This window comes from Aspergillus flavus, chromosome 8 (genome assembly GCF_009017415.1).
Source record: "Aspergillus flavus chromosome 8, complete sequence".
Classification (NCBI taxonomy): domain Eukaryota; kingdom Fungi; phylum Ascomycota; class Eurotiomycetes; order Eurotiales; family Aspergillaceae; genus Aspergillus; species Aspergillus flavus.
The window spans coordinates 592102-613417 of record NC_092403.1 but is presented as its reverse complement, the minus strand read 5'-3'; the positions used below and the strand labels follow the sequence as shown (position 1 = coordinate 613417).

Sequence of the window (21316 nt, the reverse complement as noted above, 5' to 3'; positions counted from 1 at the left end):
ATACTAGAGAAACCACCTTTATTGTCCTTTTTGAAGATTACTGAGCATATGAATGTGTCTTCTATATCAACATCGTCTTACCTCGTACAGTGATAAGCTTATTATTTCAAGAAAGGTGACTTGAAATGTTTTGTTGGTATCATCCCGCTCGAGACTCCTTACCACATCCTTTGCGACACCATCAAACAACAGTATATTCGAACACACATCCTTGACATTTTATGACACCTGATAGTACGTGCTTCCTTCTCATCTGTGCGTCTTATGTCCTTTCCGCACGGAATTCTTCACTAGAATCAAGGGCATGTTTCCCTATATATTCAACTTCCCAAGTTGAACCGTCCACGAAAAGCAACCTCATCATTTTAACACAACTCCTCCTAAACGCTCACTTCTACCAGATGACCTCCCTTCAAAAGCCAATTAAAACCCACACCCAAGACCAAGAATCCACCAAGCCCTCAGCACCCAATCCTTCCACTTGAAGAACAAATCGCCGATAAACCTATGATCATCCAACTCAACCCTTTCCCTCATCAAGTGCCTATCCTCATCGTTCATGATATAGTAAAATTTCTCTAATATGATAATCTTCGAATGGCAAAAGGTACGACAAAAGGGTTGTGATCGGTCTTTGGAGATATACATGGAGGAACATACGTATGGGATATGATCTTGCAATACAGGGTGCCATGACTTATACTTTCTTTATATAGTTCGATATCCTTGTCCCACTTTAATCATGCAATAAGATGGCTACGTAGATTATTTCCAGTGCTTAGCGACTCTTGAAGGTGTGTTGGATGACTCTGGTGGTCAAGGTTTTATTGAAGATGAAGTGTGAGCTTAATCTATACGGGATACTTGAGGGTTAGGATTCAGGGAGACCTTACCATCTTTGTCGGTCAATTCTTACAAGCTCTTTCTTCATGTCGGTACAACACAACATTCCAATTTTCCGACGAGTTAACATCGTTTGTACCATGGTTAACGTGATGTTACCAGAAACTAGGTCATTTAGCGACCATGGTCGAGATACATCTGGTACAGTTGTTGGTGAGATGATTTCTTCTTATATACACTGTGCGCTGGAACTTCAATAGTTTTATAAGGGCAGCCGTTTCTCATTATACCATAATCAGCTTAAATTACTCAGATGTGCGAGAAGCTCATATGCTAACGTATCTTCAATTTACTCTTGGGCTGCTAATTTATAGCCAAGGTTTACAAGAAGAACCGATCGAAGCATCAGGGTTTACATTGGTATAATTACATATCGTCTTGCACCCACCTCACCATCCTTCACATTCCACAATCAACCAGGCAAGATATAAAGATACAAGTATGTTTTATCATTTCAAACCCGAAACGAATAACCAGCAAACGGGATACAAGCGACTTAGAGTCATATCGGTAACCATCGTTAGTGTAAGTGAAACGCAGTAGATGGTGCAAGGGAATCTCACTGACCAAATTTACTCCAAAAAGAAGATGTCCCAGGCCCGACCCAACCACCCAGCCACGGGGCCCCGGAGAGCTAAAGGTTAGTGCTGTGAGGTTATTACTCCAGGCCCTTCCCAACCTACCCACCAAGGCCAAGACAGTCGCAGAAGTAAATGAACCTCGAGATAACACTCTCTGGTTAGCATAAGGTGGAGATAGAAAAGGATAAGGAGGCCATTTTACTCACAATATCTTGATTGAAATAAGGACGTCCCAGGCCCGACCCAACCACCCAACCACGGGGCCCCGGAGAGCTAGATGTTAGTGCTGCGAGGTTAGTACTCCAGGCCCGCCCAGCCTACTCATCCAACCCAACCAAGGCCGAAGGCCAATGTGAGCTATCCCAGGCCCGCCCAGCCACCCAGCCACCGGGACCCGGGAAAGCTAAATGTTAGTCGACGGTGAGAAGAGAGCGAGGAAAGGGGGTCTATCAAGTGTGGTTAGTGAGAATAGACTTGAGAAAGAGGAGTATCACTTACAGCTTGTACATCGCAGAATCCCAACGGCCAGCGGCTCCGGAGCGGATTCATACAATGAAAAGCTACACGATGCAGAGATGAGGGAGGTGTAGGTGTAGTGGAGCGTAGAGAGCGAGGAAAGGGGGAGTGGCTAATAAACACAGTCAGCAAGACCAACGCGGAGAAGGAAGAGTGTCACCTACAGCTTCTTTCGCCAGCAGAGGAATTCCAACAGTCTGCAGCCTGAAGGAATCCATGCTTAACGGAAGCTCTCTAGGGTGCAGAGAAGAGGAGAGGAAATGAAGGTGCGAAGAAGTAGGAACAGCCACGCAGCAACGTCCAGACCCTACACGAAGTCGGGCTCGACACCCAACCGGATGGCTGATCTTCGCACTTCCAGTTCAGCGCACTGAGTAAAGTGGACGGATGTGTCGTTGATCGGCAATCTAGTCGGTTGTAATGATCTGGTCGATGCTGTTTAGGCTGTGGGAGAAAGGAAGAAGATGGGGGGGATAGTGGTGTTAAGGCTGTGATGAGGAGGTTGAAGAAGGAAGAAAAAAGAGACAGGGAGAGGAAAGAAGAAACAGAAGGGGGGCGGCAGGCAGCCACCTTCATTCACAACTGTGACGGCCTGTTGACGCGATTGTGTGGTGGAAGAGCCTGAGGGCAACAGTGAATAGTATACTGGTTGCCCGTTCGGGGAAATTCCATTCACAGCACTACGCAAGGATGGCATATCCCAGAAAAAATACATAATCTAAAATTTAGAGTAAATTGTGAGTATCACAAGGCCAGGTAGAAAGAGAAGGAGTAAAAGAAGCTTTAAGTCAAAAGGTATTTTCCATTGCTAATGCACGGTATCTATAGAGAAGACTCGCATCAAGACGGACTAAGGAACAACAAAGCATAATCAAGAGAACAGGCATAGAGCATGAAGAAGCAGTATGAAACACTTTTTTTCTGTTTTCCTATCAGAGGTTCCCCTTGTCCAGCCATAAGAAAATGAAGACAGTAGTCGAATAGCAAATGGTATAAACTTCGTCATACGTACGGAGCAGATACATGCCGCCGACGTCTACGATCAATCATCACTGTAGAGTCCTAAGCGAGAGCGGGGCCCCCAGCCAGTATCCTTTCCTTCATGATAACCCGTCGTTATTGGCCATGATCATAGATTCTTCTAACGTCTCGTAACAAGAGAAGCGGCATTCATCGGGGATAGATGGTAAATGAGAAGCGCCCCATGTCGTAAACGCTTCAAACAGTGTACTTGGCCTTCGCCCTCGTGCTACCGCTGTGTGCACTGTCTGTGTGTCCAGAGAACTCCACAACGTCCGCCTCGTTCAAACGCAAGACTTCCTTGAACCGGCGGCCGATGGATTCGAGAACGTCCTTGCCCTGAGCAGGTGTGCGGGAACTCTTGTCTCCCGGAATGCTCTTGCCCACAGTCCGTGTCCACAGACCGACACGGTAGAAACCCTTACGCACATTCACAACGACTCCCATAACCTCGCTGTCGCCATCATTTTCGAGAGTCTCACCAATGGCTGCCAGTTGGGCGTGCAGCCACAGATCGTCGATAGGTACAGAACGCTTGTCTTTGAACGAATACGACCACTTGCCGCCGTGCTTGTTCTGAGGGTCTTCCCACTCAGGCCGGATACCCTTTTTGAAAAGATGGTAGTCTGCTTTGAGGCCCAACTCAGAGGTCGGTGTGATGTTGTTCTGATGGTAAGTAACAAGGGTCAGCCACCACCAAATTGAATGATAACAGGAGTGTGGCATACGTAGATTCCCCAGAATTCCTCAACCGAGTTAAATGTGACAACTTCCTTCAAAAGGTCGTTCCAGTTATCGCCCTGTGAGTCGAACAAAACCGTTAGCGTCGGTGGTCTTCAGGCCACTGGCGGGTCAGACTGCGTACCTTGCCGCTAGGAGGCTTTGTGAACCACAGGGTCCACTCGTGCATGAGAGGATGCTTCACGTTGAAGTTCTCAGGGTCGTGGAACACTGTGATGTTGTCGCCATTTGTCTTCTCGGTCTCCTCCTTCTGCTCGGGGGCGGCAACGGCGGGCGCGGTGTTCTCGTCGTTCACCGGTACGGGACCGTTTTCAGCAACAGCGGCCATGGTGGATGTGAAATAATCGAGATTATAGAGAGATTAAAGTCAAGCGAAAATTATACGAGTGACGTTGCGGTGATCAGAGTGCCGAGGACGTCGTCGGAGGGGTGAGGGAAAAGTCTCGGTGGGTGAAGGCAAATTTTGTGTTTAAGGTGGGAAAAGCCGACAGGAAAGAGCAACCCGGATAAACTGGGGCAGTATCGAAAGCGACTCGTGCGCGGCGATCCTTTGAGTTTAAGATTAAATCGTCTGCTCCGGGCAGAACCACGGTGTCTATCGTCTTCAAAAAGGGGTGTAGGTGAACCTGTGGAAGGGACGATATGAAGTTTTGAAGCGTTTGGAGATGCGGCAGCTTGACGACAGTGCAACTTTACCCGTTTGGGCCACGGTTCCTTTCTAGGCCTCTTATAGGCTGATGCGGCTCTCCCCAAAACCCCAGCCCTAATAATCGATCTGATCAATAAGTCAATGCGGATTGAGGACAAACCGATCCATTGAATCTGAGAGGAACAAGAAAAGTAGTTTCTAATTATAACCCTCGAAATCTATGTACCCGCAAGAATAGCAACAATAACGGTCACCATACGATCCGCTCTAATCCAGCACGCTCTACTTTTTACCCGAAATGTTCTAGATGTTGCGCCCCAAATTTTGGAACAAAAGGAAAGCAAAATCCTGAAAGATAATGGAAAGTCAAGAAAGACCTCTATGACCCCGGAAATATTCGAAAAAAAAGTCTTCGGTGTATCAGCTATACAATCAATGGGTATCTCTAAACGTAAGGTCTCCAAACAGTTGGAAAGAAGGGATTCGCTTATTTATCGCCGCTATTGATCATGCTGAGAAGGCAATTCCAACCTAAAAGTAGCAATGTCAGTGCTATACAAAACCTTCACTGAAAATAAGTGGCACATACCCAAGCTGACCAGGTTTACAACAAGCACACGATATTCCAGTGGCACGATGGAGAAGTTAACACCCTGAACAAGAGGCCAGATGGTCAAGTTGGCCTTGTAGCTGGGAAGGAAGCTGTTACGCCATTTCTCAATAGGGTCCGACCCTTCCATGATAGCCATGGAGGTCAAGAAGCAAGTAAGATGGGTAGGAGTAAATAAGCACTGGTCTGCGGCAACCCGGGCGACGATGGTTGCCTTGCTATTCTTCAGGACCACATTCCGTTGAAGAAAGCCGAACCAGGTTGTAGCAGCGGGACCAAAGATAGCTAATGAGATCAGTAAAACAGACAACTCACCAAGATATGGTAAATGACCTACCTCCTCCGTATAGAGCCATGCGACCGGTTCTGGCAAAGTCATGCTTCTCAAGCCCCTTGCGATCAACTACCTGCTGAGCGAGCACATCACCGCTACCAAAGAGCACCTGTCGCAAGTCAGAAACAAGACGAATGATGAAAATCGGAAACACAATCATACAGCGCTGGTCACACTGGCCGTGAGAATGGGCTGCTTAGCTAACTTTGCCTGATACCTGGATTGAGAGATAAAGTTTTAGCGTCAGGAACCGGGAAGAATGTGGTCGGGGAGACATACCAACGAAACATGTTGCCAACAAGAGGACTAAGAGTCAATTGAAGAGAATAAAGCTCAATTGGGTACGGCGATGGCTCTCACAGGAAGAAAAATGTTGACAGCAGAATGGGGGATGGAAGATTGAGGAAAAGTCTGGACAGGACAACAAAGAATTAATAGCTTGATAATAAACACATGACCCCCCAGACCGCCGATAAGAATAGCAGGATCGCGACAATCAGCGCCACCGCCCGCAGACTATTGGAGTAAAATCTCCCAATGGGAGAGGGCGAAGTCACATGATGCGGGCGTCAGCGGGTTGCCCAAACGGGTTCACCGCCTAGGGTATAGGGTTTCCGTGGGCTCGGTTAGCGCACGAAATTTCCGTGAGCCAAACAGTTGTGTGTGGATAGTGAGAGACGAAAGTCAACCTCGACGTCGACAACCCCTCAACGACACCCTCCCGTCCGTTACCTCTCCCCGTACGGTTCATTTTCAATCGCCATATATATCCAACATGGCTGACGCTGCTCCTCGTGGACGTGGAGGATTCGGTTCCCGCGGTGACCGTGGTGGTGACCGTGGCCGTGGCCGTGGTCGTCGTGGTCGTCGCGGCGGCAAGCAGGAGGAGAAGGAATGGCAGCCCGTCACCAAGCTCGGTCGTCTCGTCAAGGCCGGCAAGATCACCAGCATGGAGCAGATCTACCTCCACTCTCTGCCCATCAAGGAGTACCAGATTGTGGACTTCTTCCTCCCCAAGCTCAAGGATGAGGTCATGAAGGTACGGAACGAACTTTATATCCGAAGGAAAAATGGGCCAGTGAAATTCGTGTGAAGCGCAGGTTTTTATAGTGGAGGAAGCGCAATTGGAATTTGATACACCATGGATGCGATTTGGATGGACAATAGGGAAATTGCAAGTGGCAGCCGCTGACGCTTCATTTTTTTTCCCTCTACAGATCAAGCCCGTCCAGAAGCAGACCCGTGCCGGTCAGCGTACCCGTTTCAAGGCCGTCGTCATCATCGGTGACTCTGAGGGCCACATCGGTCTCGGTATCAAGACCTCCAAGGAAGTCGCTACCGCCATCCGTGCCGCTATCACCATTGCCAAGCTCGCCGTTCTCCCCGTCCGTCGTGGTTACTGGGGCAGCAACCTTGGTGAGCCTCACTCTCTGCCCGTTAAGCAGAGCGCCAAGTGTGGTTCCGTCTCCGTCAGAGTATGTCATGAAATGCGCGATTTCCGGAAGTGAAAGTAGCATGCTAACCTGGAATAGCTTATCCCCGCTCCCCGTGGTACCGGCCTTGTTGCCTCCCCCGCCGTTAAGCGTCTGCTCCAGCTTGCCGGTGTCCAGGATGCCTACACCTCCTCTTCCGGCTCCACCAAGACCCTCGAGAACACCCTCAAGGCCACCTTCCTTGCTGTCGTCAACACCTACGGCTTCCTTACTCCTAACCTCTGGAAGGAGACTAAGCTCATCCGCAGCCCTCTTGAGGAGTTCGGTGACGTCCTGCGCCAGGGCAAGAAGTACTAGATTATTAGTGCCGTGACGGGGAAATAAATTAGCATGATCGTTTTTTTTCTTGAACCATTTTCCTACGGGATTTCTACTTTTTTTTGGCTGTAGGATCGGAAAAGCTGGAATGAACTTTTTATCTCACGCTCTACTACGCTACTCACGGCCATGGATGTAATTACGGGAGGGACGACTTAAACAAAATAGCGTGAAGTGAATGAAAGCTTCCTTTTCGCCAGTCATGATATCCTGCGTAAATGAGCAGGAAGGAAGTTCCTTGCGTAGATGCTTTACTCCACAAATAGATAATTGAGATACGGCAGTCGACTGATTCTTCATCAAGGATTGATAAGTAGACCCTTGATGATCCATGTCATTTATTGAATTTCTCCTCAGTGGAGTCATGGCAGTGGTCTAGATCAACGGTCGATATTGATAAGTGGTCAAGTGGGAAAACTGCTCTTTAATATCTCTCATATAATGTTTATATAAGCAAGGATGACAATCTAGAACAAGCAAAGCAATGTGTGCACAGAACAAACAAGTAATGGATTAAATTGGTTGGGTGAGTGACGACATTTGTTAGGTGTATGGCATAGCTTATAAGAAGGGTAACTGCAACGAATGATATATATCCGCATTATCCACACATCCGTGCCAGCACCCAAAGAACGAAGAAGAATGGAAAAAATATAGAGCACTGGAAGACGAACTAGGAAAACCTGTCAATCTTGGTATTCTTTTCACCCTTGTTTCTTTTGTTCACCCCTTTCGTTTTTGGACAATACAGTCTAACAGTATTCGAAACTTCCGCGTCTAAACATAATATCAAGAACGTCGAACCGACAAAACTATCCGCGATAGTGCAAATCCACCGCACCTTAAGCCAACTATCGCTTGGCGAAATATCAGAAATATAAGAAATAGGTATCCCATAGAAAGCTTCCTTTGAACTGAGACTACTGTCATAATGTGATTGGTGATGTCGACAGCACGTGGCGCAATAATGGCTGCGATAAACATGACCACCAAAAGTACTATATTAAGTAGTAGTAGGTACATACGGTACTACTTACCGGATTTTCTAGCCAACTCGAAGACATTCTCCTTGTCCTGGGATGGGCTTAGGTAAACATTCAAAGAACTGCCCGGATTCTGTTTGACGTCGGTGCCACAAAAGCGCCTCCAAGAATCATGAGACACGATGCCATTGTTGAAATATATAGGGGGATGCATATTATAGTTTGATTACATATTATTGGTTCGGGTTATTATATGTATAATCTTGCGAAACCCTTGAAGAAAATTGTGTTTATTAGCATGAGGTATCGTACCCAGACCCGAAACGGGAATGTCGCCGACATTCGACAGCATTGCCAAGCTTCAACCTCACAACTTACTTACTACTAGTACTACTAGTACTACAGAGTACTATATGATGCTAGGGCTTAAAATGGCAAAATAGTTAAGGGCAAGTCTAGCACGGAGAGAGATTTCATCACCGACGGCAAAATCTTACGGTGTCTCTTGCCTGCTCGGTCGGAATTGGTCCACATGTCGCACTTTATAGTGTCCATATTTGGAATTCCAACTGAGAGGTCTCCTTCGGATTGGCTATTACAAAATATCAGAGCGAATCGTCTCATTCAGTCGAGCTGGATACGAACGAAAATTCTGTTTGTGAGGTCTGTTTTTTAGCAACGACTGGAGCTGGCCGTGTGCTCTCTGATTGGCGCACTGGCGAGCTACCAGCGTGGGTTCAATTTATCAGATCATCAGATAAGGAGCGGTTTTGTCCCCATGGCCCACCCTGTATGGACCCCAATCATTTAGCCCAACCAGCCAGAATTGTTCCCAGTTCCCAATCCTTCCGTTTATACGCTCTTAACGCAAGCTAGGGCCGCGAGGGAATGCGGTACTTCGAAACCTGCCAATTACAGCCCCGCTTGGCAGACCCTATGGCAAGAATCCTGCTTCACGATACTGTTGCCCACTGTGAGTGGCGTATACTCAGCAATGCTAAGGACCAGACCGAGTGCTAAGGTAGGGGTATTGCTGCTTAGCGCTCTAATCGCACTATTTTAGACGGAAATTCCCGACAGTACGGCGGAATGCTATTTGGGGTTGGGGCAGCGCTTCTCTCGGGGGAATTTGTTATTTAGCAGTCGATCATTCCCCCTTTGATGGATGAATTCTTTGCGCAGAGTTTTGTTCCATTCTTTTTGCCCCGCTTGACGGCTTCTTTTCTGTCAAATCTCAGGGAGAAGTCTATCATGAGGTTCAGACTCCCGATTAAGCCGGATGAGATACCGGTGGACGAGAAGCAACAACCTAATGATGATGAAGCCAACGTTACGCCACAGTCTGCGTCTAAGGAAGCGGCCACCTCCCGTGCTGATCAAGTAGATGATGACAAGAGTGATGTGGTCAACCCGGAGTTCCAGCATGGTGTACAGAGCGCACAGGCCATGACTCAGGTCTGGTCCAAACAGCATTTGATTTTGGCCTACGTGATGTAAGTGTCACGGCTGCATTGTGTGATACGTCCACACTCGAAGCTGATGATGGCATTGTCATTAGGATCTGGATTATCTACTTTGTTAAGAACTTCGCGTTCGGCATCATCGGCACGTTGACTCCATATGTTACCAGCTCCTTCAAAGAACACTCGTTAACTGGGACTACCACCATTCTTTCTACGCTTATTGGCGGGCTGTTCAAACTTCCTTATGCTAAACTGATTGATATTTGGGGCCGTCCCCAGGGTTTCGCCTTGATGATCGCCTGCATGACCGTTGGACTCATTATGATGGCTGGGTGTAATAATGTTCAGACATATTGTGCGGCTCAAGTGTTCTACTCGGTGGGGTCTGCTGGTGTGGATTTCACCCTGACCATCTTCATCGCCGATACGTCGGCGCTGAAGAACCGGGCGTTCTGGCTCGGCTTTGTCGGTTCTCCGTACATCGCTACAGTTTGGGCATACGGTCCGGCGACGGAAGACATCTTGAGTTCCATGGGATGGCGATGGGGCTTCGGCATCTGGGCTATCGTGACGCCCGTGATGTTGACGCCTCTATTCTTCCTGTTTTACTATAACCAGCGCAAAGCGCAGAAGGCCGGTCTGGTTCCCGAGCGTCACAGCCAGCGCACGGTAATGCAATCGATCGCTTACTACGGCAAGGAGTTCGACGTTATCGGTCTGCTCCTCCTTACTACTGGACTTGCCCTGTTCCTGTTGGCTTTCAATCTGTACTCAAAGCAGCCCGACGAGTGGAAATCTCCGCTAATCATCTGCTTCATTGTCATCGGCGGCCTCCTACTCATCGCCTTTCCCGTCTACGAGAGATACATCGCTCCAGTCACGTTCATCCCCTGGTCGCTATTGCTCAACCGAACCGTCTTCTTCACCTACACCATGGCCGCCAGCATTTACCTGGCCTGGTATCTCTGGGACACCTACTTCTACTCGATGCTAGTTGTTGTCTTCAGCCAAAGCGTCACCCAAGCGACCTATATCACTAATATATACAGCGTAGGCTCCTGCTTCTGGGCCGTACTCATGGGCATCCTAATCCGCTATAACGGTCGCCTCAAATGGCAAGCGCTTTACTTCGGGGTCCCCATTACCATTCTCGGTGTCGGTTTAATGATCAAATTCCGCGAACCGGGTGTCAACATCGGGTACATCGTCATGTGCCAGATCTTCATTGCGTTCGGCGGCGGCACCCTAGTGATCTGCGAGCAGATGACGGTCATGGCCGTGTCATCGCAGCAACACATTCCCGCCGTGTTGGCGATGGAAAGCATGTTCATTAATATTGGCAGTGCGGTGGGCACCACCATCGCCACTGCGCTGTGGACGGGTATCTTTCCCCAGAAGCTTGCCGAGTATCTCCCCGCGGACGCGCAGTCTAACCTGGCAAATATTTATGGTGACATGACGGTTCAGGCGTCGTATCCAGTTGGTAGTGCGGCGCGTGATGCTATTAACCGGTCGTATTCGGAGACGCAGCGGTTGATGTTGATTGCGGCGACGTGCTTGTATACGGTGACGCTGGCATCGGTGATGATGTGGAAGGATGTAAATGTGAAGAAGATCCAGCAGGTGAAGGGGCGGATTTTGTAGGTTGGATATGTGGTAATGGTGATAGGAGGGTGTCCATTGTAGACTTGGAATTGCTGATACACCGCATCAAAGTATTAATGTTTCAAATAGAGAGACTGAGGCCTAGACCGACGTTGATCAAGCGAATTATCCTGTAAAGAAAGAGATCTTCTCCATTCCGCATTCCTATGCGTAGAAATCAAGTTTACCAAAAGCAGCAACCTGGGTCAGGCCACATTCCGCTATAAATAACCCTAGCTGCATCGACCCCTCACTGAGTGGCTCTGTATCTGCCAAGGCACGGGAACAATGATCCAGATCGACCGACATTGAATTAAATGCTGGCCGTGCAAAAAGTACAGTCGAAGAATCAAGGACGGGATTGCAATCGTGGCAAACAAATCAAACGGTTGCATTCTTTTGCCCGACGTTGCGATTCGAGTCGGCGATTGGTTGCTTTCGAGGCCGCAGGTCGATGACGACAGAATCGAGGTCAGCATGACGAACGTCTCTCGTAAGTGTTTTTTCTTTCTTTCTTTTTCTTATATTTAGTCTTGTTTTATAACCCTTTTCCTCCATCTTTCATTCCTACTGACACTAACCTCTTTGACCCGTCGAGATCTTGATTTCAGTTCCAACATTGCGGGTGCTGTCACTTTAACTAAGCTTATCGGATACTGAACCTTGAATATACTTCAAGATGATCGATCCACCCGCCGAGATGATCGACTTCTTCGATACCCTCAAGACGAAGCCGCTGCCCGTGCCCACCACGACCCCGACATCGGTTGCCCCCGTGCCCACCGTCGTCCCTGGCCATGATCTCATTTTCCAGGAGTTGTCCAAGACCAGCCAACGGACACTATGGTATGCACACACAAACACATTCTCGTTTCTACTTGTCTAGAAACTAATCTTACAATCATAGGGTGGTCGTCGTGCTAATGGCTATATCCGCCATCGTCTTCTACATCCTCGCCTCCCGAGCACCTTTGGTAAGCCCGACCAAGGACACACTATCAAGATGCAACTAAGAAGAATAGACCAAGCGAGTCATCCACAACCTGATTGCCATCTCCACAACAATCTCCTTCATCACCTATCTCGCACTCGCAACCGGCGAAGGTATAACATACAAGCACGACATCCTGACGATCCACAACAAGCACGTCCCCAACACTCATCGTGATATCTACCGTCAGGTCCTCTGGCTGCGGTACCTCAACTGGTTCCTGACAAACCCCCTGGCCCTCATCAATCTTGCCCTCTTGTCCGGCCTCCCGGGTGCCCATCTCCTTGTCGCCATCGTCGCCGATTGGATCATGCTCGGCACCGGCATCTTGGGCACCTATGCCGGCCATACCCCCCGCAGATGGGTCTGGTTCACCATCAGCGCCATCGGCTACCTCACGACTGTGTACCATATTGGTGTGAACGGGGGCCGCTCGGCGGTGAACAAGGACGCCCAGACAAAGCGATTCTTCGGTACTGTTTCGGGTGTGTCGCTTTTGATTAAGGCTTTGTTCCCTGTGTATGTTTTCTCTCTTCTTTCCTACTTCTTAGGAAATATATGAAGGGTGCTGATAATCTGTATAGAGCCATCGCGGCCGGCGCTCTAGCCCTCAAAATCGGCATCGACGCCGAGACCATCATTTTCGCTATCCATGATATCTTCCTGCAGGGTATCATCGGCTACTGGCTTATTTTCGCACATGATGCGGCACCTGGAATGTATGTCTTTCGAGGACTAATATTCTAGTATCCATCAAAGCTAACCAAAACAGTACCCTTCTGGTTGACGGTTTCTGGTCCCATGGACACGGCAACGAGGGTGCGATTCGCATCACGGAAGAGGAGGGCGCCTAAAGCAATCATGAAATTACGCCTTCTGATACAAGGAGAATCGGATTGGAGTCTGGACTGGCGGAGATTGGGATTCGTGAATAGTGAGAATGGTTGGAGGAGGCAGTGAGATGACGTCATACTTATGTTGCATGTTCTGAGATTGAACGAATGATGGAAAAGTGGATTAGTTGATGACGCTCGTTACCATGCTGTTACTTCGGGTTGTTGTACAGGATCTGGGTTTCGCTCTTTTACTACTAAATTGGCGTTGTTGATCTTCGCGTGAAAGTGATAGGATAGGTCATAATAATACTAATAAATGAACGGATATCCTGATATTCAATGAACCTAGAAACTTTCCAGATCGGAAGATCTAAGTTGGCTTTGAAAGTCCAGACTAGATTAAGTACAGATGAGAACAGTTTAACTGTCACTCTAGTTCCGTATCGCCATACTCTCCATACCCCCGATCCACAACCCTACCTCTCCACCCACTTTTTACTATCCACACCACACCATACGACACAGCAACTCACAGAATAAAACCAAGAGATCCTCAAACAAACCTAATCCTCCGAACCTCCCCCCTCTCAACAACCCTCCCAACAACCCCCTTCCCAACCTCCCCCTTCCCAACCTCCCCCTTCCCAACCTCCCCTCCACTCTCCCCCGGCCAAACAACAGTAACGCCACCCATATCATCCCCCAACCAAAACCCAGCGTCCACACACCCATCCCCAAACCGCACACACTTCAACCGCGCACAATCAAACCACTGCAGAAACGGATCCCCATCGACCACGAACCCGCTCAACACCAGCGTACGGATCGAGAGCCGGGTGCGCGTTCTTCCCATCCCCATACCTGCTACTTTGGCTTTCTCGATGACTATCTTGTCGAGATATTCGCCCACTCCGACGGCTGGGTGGAGGGTTCCTGTTCCTGTTCCACTTGGGCTTTCTGTTAGGATTGGGTCTTTAGACTGGGGTACTGGGATGTGTAGCTCATTTCAATGTCTGTAGTGTAGTCTTGAGGTAAGGGCAGAAAAGGAAGGGATATACAGAAGAGACAAAAACATACTAGTAAACCGGCTCCCTAAACCTCTCCTTCGTAAGTGTCCATCCACCACGAATACAGGGCCATTTCGTCACATAGTTTCGGCGTAGACTTGGGGCGAGAGCCATGCCGAGTTCCAGTTCTTCCAGGTGCGGGTTCAGCCATGCTGCTTGCCAGATGTATTTCTGGTAGGAACTCATCATGCCGGTTAGTTTTAGGGTGCGCAGGTGTCGGAAGTGGAGGAGCGGGGTTAGGGATGATAGGGGGAAGGTTTCGGTTTCTTGTTCTTGTTCGTCAGTGTCATTGTTGGGGTTTTCTTTGGGTTTTTGCTCTGTGGCTTCTGTTTTGGATGGGGTTGCTTTTGTGATATTATGCGTTTGGACAGAGTCTATAGCTGAGAAATCGATGGGCCAGAATAAGTCCAGTCCTAGACTCTTCCTATCTCTCGCGAGGAGATCCCAGGTGTCGCCGCCGCGGAACTCGAGGATGGGGTTTGTGGGCGTGGCTTGGTCGTTTGGGAGGAGGTCGGGTCGTTTTCTGGTATTGCTCAGCTCACGGAGGATGGTTAGTGGGAGACGAAGCAGAGACCGGGACCGCGAGCTCGAGCGTGGTCTTGCTTCGGTTGGTTCTTGCTCTGGGGTAGTTTGGTCTGAGGTGTCGGAGCGGATGGATGAGCGTGCGCGTCGTCGACTTAGGTGAGTGCTGTGGAAGGGGTTGAGCAGGAGGGCGTCGCTCATGCTGAAGCGGCGACGGCGGTGCGCTTCGCTGTCGTTTGGGTCGGGCATGGGGTTGTCTGGAGTTGTTTGTGGTTGTGGTTGTGTCTGTGGTTGGGTGCTTGGTTGCTCTTGGCCGAGGGTGAAGGGGAAGCGTTTGTGGATGTGTTTCTTTCTTTCTGTAAGATGTTAGTATATGGTTTTTTCTGGTGTTGGAGGGGAGGCATGAGAGTACCAGCTTCGATGGAGTCGTGGATGGGTTTGTTGTAGGCTTCTGCATCGCGCCAGAAGGCGTGACCTAGGAGCGTTGCGTGCCAGTGGGAGGGGTGGGTGTCCATTCTTTTGTGTTGGGTTGTTTGTGGATATATGGGGAGTAAGACGACTGTATAGGGAAAAGGAGGTAGAAGGTTTGTAGGTAGAAGTGTTGGGGAGAGGAGGGTATCTTGCTGGTGTAAGAATCAGGTTTGAGAAGACTTACTGCGGAGGACTGGCATTCTGATCGAAGAGAGTGAGGGACATGCTGGCCAGTTCAAACACAGAGACGAGAGCCATGATGTTCTGTCTCGATGTTGCTGCTCCTCTTCAAAGTGTATTCCCATTGCCCAGGGATTCAACCACATCTTGTCGGACTCGTCACTTGTGCTCTAGTATCAGCACCTAGAAGCTATATCTGGATTCCCTCCTCATCTTCTCAGAACCATGACTACGTAGGAGGTTTTGGTGTCCTTTTAAAGATGATCAACATCAAGCTCATTGTCAAGATTCAGACTTCCACTAAACAGCTGCGTGATTGAGTTTGTCCATTACAAAGGACCTCAATAAAGGTCCTGGCTTCATTGTTTGCTTATTGAAAGAGGAGACGATTGTCCTAGATCCGGACAGAAGGTGCTAGGACCTTTGTGCTTTGATATAGCTATAGTAATCGAACCTGCGTTTTGTGCTTCACGAAGTGTCTGATGCTCATCGGTAGTTTATGATCGACAAATGAAGAACTAAATGTCCAAGTATTGTTACAATAATCATTATGGAAAATATAGAAGAGGATCAATAGATGAATCGAAGTTGTATTCCTATGATAGGCTAGCTAACCCTGGAGATATTTTTTTTCGTTTTATTTATCTTTTGCTTTCCTCCAAGGGTCAAGGCAAATATTATTAAAGTTGTAAGAGAAAAGAGTTGGAGGGATTGAGTTGAAACAATCCAGCAAAGACACGATCTAATATATCGGGCAGTGCAAGCAAAATTCTATAATAGTGTATCACACGAAGATAAGAAATATAGAGCGAAGTACGGTTGAGAGTGTCCTCTTTGAAACAGGGTATCAACCAGGAATTGATAAGCAAGGCAAAAGCAAGAGCCTGCAAGGTATATACTTAGTAGAAAAGAAAATATGTGCTGTATATTGTAATGTTGTAGCTCACTTCTTCTTAGAGAAGCGCTCCTTCAAGCCGCTGAGGTTCCACTTTTTAACACGGAACGTGTAGTAGAGCATAGTCGCCAGGAAGATATTGAACACGATGTACACCCACATGAGGCCGAAGTTGCGCCAGCGCTCACTCCAGTAAATGTTGACGCTCGACAGGAAATCATCTGCCACAGCGACTGAGCAGTAGTTGCAGTCCGAAGTGGCGTTCGGGTTCGACAATTGTCCACCAGCCATGCTCATGAATGAAGACATGTATTCACCGCAGGTCTGGCCCGATGGAGGATCGAAGATGGACATTTCTGATGGTGAGCACTGGACTACGCGATCGTGGAGCTGGGTGGCGGCCATGGCTGAGACCCAGTAGGTGAAGGGGGAAACACGGTACATGAAGATCCAGAATCCCGGCAGCGCGGTTGGGGTTTGCATGACACCGCAGAATGTGAGGGACATGGCGAATAGGAGAACCACAATGGCACTAGCTGTTTCGGTGTCGGGCATGGCGGCAATGGCCATGTGGGCGAAGGTGCTGGCATAGATGAAAAATTGAATACATAACAGGAGGACGAGACCCTGTCTTTCGGAGTCCTGGACTCCGACAACTGCGTAATAGTAACAGGCGTATGTTAAGATGCCCATCATGATTTGGTACGGGATCTCAACGATGATGTTGGCGATCAAAAAGGCTTTCCATGAGTATGTTTTGCTGGGTCTTTCGCGGACTTCATACAAGGAGCGTTGGGTCACAAATAATGGCATGACCTATAAGGGTTAGTTTCAGTTTATACAAACGGTAGCCCTTGACACTTGACATACCTGTTGAACCAGAGAAGAGAAAATACTGCACAGCATGAACAACGAGTAGACGATGGTCTGCATCCCCTGGAGGGAAGACTTCGCTTGGAAGAACGAAAAGCCAATGAAGAGACCGGCAAGGATTCCCAGCACCCATTTCGACGCGATGTATTCCGGCATACGCCAATACTGCTGGAACACACGATAGGTAACCTGATATAACTGGAACCAGAATGGCATGGCAAATTCCGACTTGCTCCAAGATTCGTTGTCTTTGTCACTGGCCTGTGTCTTTGACTGCTGTTCTCTGTGGATCCGATCGATCTCGGTCTGTACGCCTTGGCACTCGCTGCTTCGCTTCCAGACGTCAAACCAGTTCTCACCCTCGGAATTCGTGCCATTGTTCACAATCTCCAGCATCCACTCAGCCGGGTTTTCGTCATTAGCGCACTTGCGTGCCCCATTTGATTCGAAGTAGTTAAGGAGGGTATTGGAGTTCTGTCCAATTGGACCAAAGTAGACTGTCTTTCCACCACGTGCAAGAAACAGAAGCTGATCGAATTGCTGGAAAAGAATTGCACTAGGCTGATGAATGGTACAGAGAACCGCTTGTCCGCTGTCGGCAAGCCTCCGGAGGAACGCGCAAATAGCCCAGGAACTCTGGGAATCAAGACCGCTAAAATCAGGTCAGTAACATACACAATACTTGCAGAAGATGGAATGATTTACCTAGTGGGTTCGTCCAAGAAGAGCAAGAGCTTAGGCTTTGCAGCCAATTCCACACCGATGGTCAACAATTTGCGCTGCTCAACGTTCAAACCTTGGCCGGGCACACCGACGACAGCTTCGGCAAAATCTTCCATTTTCAACATGCGGATCACGTCCTCCACATAGTCATACTTTTCCTGGATAGAGACATTAGGGGGTTGACGAAGGAGAGCGCTGAATCTGAGCGACTCGCGGACAGTAGCAGTTTCGAGATGTAGATCCTGTTGCTGAACATAGCCAGTGCTTCTCTGGAAGCTTTGGTCGAGGCCTCGGCCATTCACGAACATGTCACCTGTAATAACACCCATGGAAGTCCGGTGCGCCAGTACATCAAGCAAAGTGGTTTTACCTGCACCACTGACACCCATGAGAGCAGTCAGCGTGCCTGGCTTGACCCATCCAGAAACATGATCCAATAGTCGCCGTGGTTCACCCTTGATCTCGATATCATAGCAAACGTCTCTCCATGTAAAGATATCCTTCTGTGGCGGTATGATAGACATATCCCCTTCGCCCGACTCCGTGGTAGGCTTCATCGCACTGAGCTCCACTGCGCTCTCAGCATCAGGTTTCTTTGAGTCGGTGCGCAAATATGCCGGCTCATGTCCACGACGGAAGACCAAAACTTCGGCAGTGCTACTGGTAGACGAATTCAACTCAGTGGCAATGAAGTAAATCATCATGAACCCAACAAGGAAGGCAATCAAGATGCCGAAGTTCCGCCACACGTGCCCGTAGCTATACTGGTAGTTCACCAGTATATAGTCATCACCGCTAATAGCACGCTGCCCAGCTTTAGCGCCCGCAGACGAGCAGACAAACGAGTTACCACTGAGGCTAGGGTAGGCCGGGATAAACTGTGAGCATATAAAATCACGTCCGTGGAATTCGTTAGCAATTAGCATCTCGAATGCATAATAAATGGGGTCTGATTCGAAGTTAGTGAGATACACAGAATGTTTGGGATTCCATTCACTTACTGAGGTAATGAATCCATTCGAACCAAGGGTGCATGGAAGGAACAGGCAGCACAAATCCCGTGTAGACAATCAGAGCCAAGATCAATATACCTGCCAGCCCCATTGCTTGCGAGACTGTTTGGGTAATAGCCGCCATCGTACGGAAGACTGCACTCATCACGAACATCACGATGAATGTGACCAATAGATAGAGGAAAAATTGACCCGCTGATCTGTGAAGTCCCGCCAGGAAGTAGAGGATAAGGTTAAACACGACTGCTATGACAAACTTGACCGGTATATCACTGACCACGCCAGCAATGGCCTCGGTGGCTGGGTGATAGAAGGCATATGAGTTGTGTTTTTCCACAATTGGACGCTGCGAGTAAAGACTGTTGATTTCGTTCATTGCAATAAGAGCGTTGAGTAAGACCGCGAAGAACAAGGTGGCGCCTTTGGCCGTGAAGCCTGCAGTTGCATCCGGGGTACCATAAAACACAGATCCAATAATCAGAGCCATGATAATTTGACTAATAACAGTTGACACAGTAGAAGAGATATCGTTCCACACTCGTTGGTATGCTCGCTTCGTATTGAGCTTGATTTGCATGGGCACACTAAGCAAGTATGGTGACTGCGGGCGGGTATGTTTGGCCTGGATCTCGCGCTTCTTCTGCTGAAAAGTTGCGAGGGCGTCACCCTCCTCTTCCAATGGGTGTTCCTGCTCGTAATGGGAAATCTCGGACATGAGCTTCTGGTATTCTGGGGATTTGCGCCAATATGCTTCAAAGTCTTCAGCAGTGCGTGGAACTTGGTTTTCCATACCCGGACGTGCTTTACGTTCACTGGGATTGGTCACCGAAGTCAGGAAGTCTCCCGTGGTCTGTCGCTGAGGACATTCCCATCCTTGTCGTTCGAAGTAAGACTTCGCATCTTTCGCAGGACCATAGTAAATCTGACGTCCTTCATAAAGGACAACCACTTTGTTGAAAATGTCGTAGATGCTCTGACTAGCCTGGTAGATCGCCACTGCGTGTGCAGATCCGCTGAGGTCGGCAAATAGACGTAGTGCCTCCACAAACTTCAATGCCGTTGCGGAATCCAAGCCTCGGGTGGAGTTATCCCATGCAGCTAAGGGGGAGTGAGCCAAAGCCATCTCCGCGATACTAACACGCTTCCGTTCACCACCCGATACTCCGCGGACGAAATCATTTCCGACCTTGGTATTGTAGGTGTGGCTCAGACCAAAAACAGCCATGACTACCTGGGTGATATGCTTGGCAAACTCTTCGCGGGACATGTCACGGATTCGTTGAGCTGGGGTTCTCGCCAGGGCGGCAAATTCGAGAGTCTGGCCGACGGTTAAATGAGGGAAATGTTTGTCCACCTGCAATTTTTCACTCGGGTCAGCCTTTAATCAAACATTCAATGCACAAGAATTCTTACCTCCTGGTTGTACACCACTTCACCCTTGAACTCCTTGATCATTCGTTGCTGAGGAACGCCTGTCACATACTGGTCAGCGACATACACTAATATCCGCAAACATAGGGGAAACTGTACCATCATAATGGATAACGCTCTCTTTGCTCATAGACAGACCGTGGAGCTCGCCACATAGAGACTTGAGGAAAGTACTACATCCAGATCCTGGACGACCTAGGACGAGAAGCAATTCGCCGCTCTTCAGCAAGCCATTGAATTCATTCAGGATCCGCTTCGGAGGCGAATGCCTGTTTTTCATCATCTCACCGATGCGAAAAGGTGCAGATAGCATGGATGATACTGTGTCCTGGAGCTGCAGCGCTGCTCCGGTTCCAGATACCGTGAAATTCTTGAAGACGATACCTGTCCGGTGGGCTTCTCGGCCTTGTCTTTCGGACTCCCGAAGAACCATCTTCAGCCACTTGTTCAGGTCGAATGAGGGCCCTTGAGGATCAACGGCCGGGTCATTCTCGGAAATTGTAGCCAAAGTAGATGTTCTCGTGGGGACATTGGGGGGATAGACACTCGACCGACGACGTGAGCTTTGGGAGGCGATGCGATTGAGGGTTTCGATTCCGTCCTCGTCGATTAGCCCCATGGGAGACCGATGTTCCGAGGCATTTTCTGATGCTATTGTCGAATCACTGCTTTCACATTCCTGTTCTTGTCGGTCCTTGACGACCAAGGGGTCCTCGCTCTTCTTGTGCGAAGCCATGGCGTAGGAATCCTTGCCGGGCACGCAGAAGACTTTGAAGGCTTCGAGGTAAACCTTGAAAAATGTTGTACGCGCTCTTTAGTTGCAATGGGTCGCTATTATTCTTATTAGGTGTAATATCGACGTTAATATAAGTAATTCTGCACTTTCTCCGCCGAGTCGAAGGATGAAGACACACAGACCCTAAAGTGGCAACGACGTTTGCCCTACTCTTTATATTCATTATTTACGGTTTCATAGTTTTGAGGCCCCCCACAATAGGGTAGTGTTCGGGAGCAAAAACCTCCATACCCGAGTAGGAAATCAAGAGAAAGGAGGAGATC

General features: G+C 48.7%; 8 protein-coding genes across 8 annotated transcripts; 3 read left to right on the top strand and 5 right to left on the bottom strand.

Annotated features, from left to right (window-relative positions):
* Nucleotides 1-1841: 1841 nt before the first annotated feature.
* Nucleotides 1842-2218, bottom strand: F9C07_12374 (uncharacterized protein; the record flags this gene model as incomplete). The annotated part of the gene is made up of 3 exons (XM_071507825.1): nucleotides 1842-1930; nucleotides 1983-2112; nucleotides 2165-2218. 3 exons carry the CDS (start codon nucleotides 2216-2218, stop codon nucleotides 1842-1844), a joined length of 273 nt encoding a protein of 90 aa, XP_071367238.1.
* Nucleotides 2219-3218: 1000 nt separating this feature from the next.
* F9C07_12373 (translation initiation factor 4F, cap-binding subunit) lies at nucleotides 3219-4089 on the bottom strand (the record flags this gene model as incomplete). The annotated part of the gene is made up of 3 exons (XM_041295544.1): nucleotides 3219-3686; nucleotides 3749-3820; nucleotides 3886-4089. 3 exons carry the CDS (start codon nucleotides 4087-4089, stop codon nucleotides 3219-3221), a joined length of 744 nt encoding a protein of 247 aa, XP_041151559.1.
* Nucleotides 4090-4460: 371 nt separating this feature from the next.
* F9C07_2287061 (peroxisomal membrane protein) lies at nucleotides 4461-5944 on the bottom strand. The gene is made up of 5 exons (XM_041295545.2): nucleotides 5634-5944; nucleotides 5517-5571; nucleotides 5358-5463; nucleotides 5000-5305; nucleotides 4461-4941 (listed from the first exon to the last, which is right to left on the bottom strand). Exons 1-5 carry the CDS (start codon nucleotides 5642-5644, stop codon nucleotides 4898-4900), a joined length of 522 nt encoding a protein of 173 aa, XP_041151560.1. The 5' UTR covers nucleotides 5645-5944; the 3' UTR covers nucleotides 4461-4897.
* Nucleotides 5945-7369, top strand: F9C07_2287060 (40S ribosomal protein S2/30S ribosomal protein). Its single transcript, XM_071510873.1, has 3 exons — nucleotides 5945-6393; nucleotides 6572-6829; nucleotides 6887-7369. Exons 1-3 carry the CDS (start codon nucleotides 6130-6132, stop codon nucleotides 7142-7144), a joined length of 780 nt encoding a protein of 259 aa, XP_071367237.1. The 5' UTR covers nucleotides 5945-6129; the 3' UTR covers nucleotides 7145-7369.
* A 1940-nt stretch (nucleotides 7370-9309) lies between these two features.
* F9C07_2287059 (putative transporter) lies at nucleotides 9310-11764 on the top strand (the record flags this gene model as incomplete). The annotated part of the gene is made up of 2 exons (XM_041295554.2): nucleotides 9310-9641; nucleotides 9707-11764. The coding sequence occupies 2 exons, from the start codon at nucleotides 9310-9312 to the stop codon at nucleotides 11253-11255; spliced, it is 1881 nt and encodes a 626-aa protein (XP_041151562.2). The 3' UTR covers nucleotides 11256-11764.
* Nucleotides 11765-13435, top strand: F9C07_2287058 (uncharacterized protein). The gene is made up of 5 exons (XM_041295555.2): nucleotides 11765-12101; nucleotides 12163-12229; nucleotides 12278-12765; nucleotides 12831-12965; nucleotides 13019-13435. Exons 1-5 carry the CDS (start codon nucleotides 11935-11937, stop codon nucleotides 13098-13100), a joined length of 939 nt encoding a protein of 312 aa, XP_041151563.1. The 5' UTR covers nucleotides 11765-11934; the 3' UTR covers nucleotides 13101-13435.
* A 200-nt stretch (nucleotides 13436-13635) lies between these two features.
* F9C07_12368 (uncharacterized protein) lies at nucleotides 13636-15400 on the bottom strand (the record flags this gene model as incomplete). Its single annotated transcript, XM_071507824.1, has 4 exons — nucleotides 13636-14029; nucleotides 14160-15027; nucleotides 15084-15187; nucleotides 15327-15400. 4 exons carry the CDS (start codon nucleotides 15398-15400, stop codon nucleotides 13636-13638), a joined length of 1440 nt encoding a protein of 479 aa, XP_071367236.1.
* Nucleotides 15401-16265: 865 nt separating this feature from the next.
* F9C07_12367 (putative ABC multidrug transporter) lies at nucleotides 16266-20993 on the bottom strand (the record flags this gene model as incomplete). Its single annotated transcript, XM_041287647.1, has 6 exons — nucleotides 16266-17033; nucleotides 17088-17742; nucleotides 17796-18762; nucleotides 18815-20180; nucleotides 20240-20298; nucleotides 20357-20993. 6 exons carry the CDS (start codon nucleotides 20991-20993, stop codon nucleotides 16266-16268), a joined length of 4452 nt encoding a protein of 1483 aa, XP_041151565.1.
* Between the last annotated feature and the right edge of the window lie 323 nt (nucleotides 20994-21316).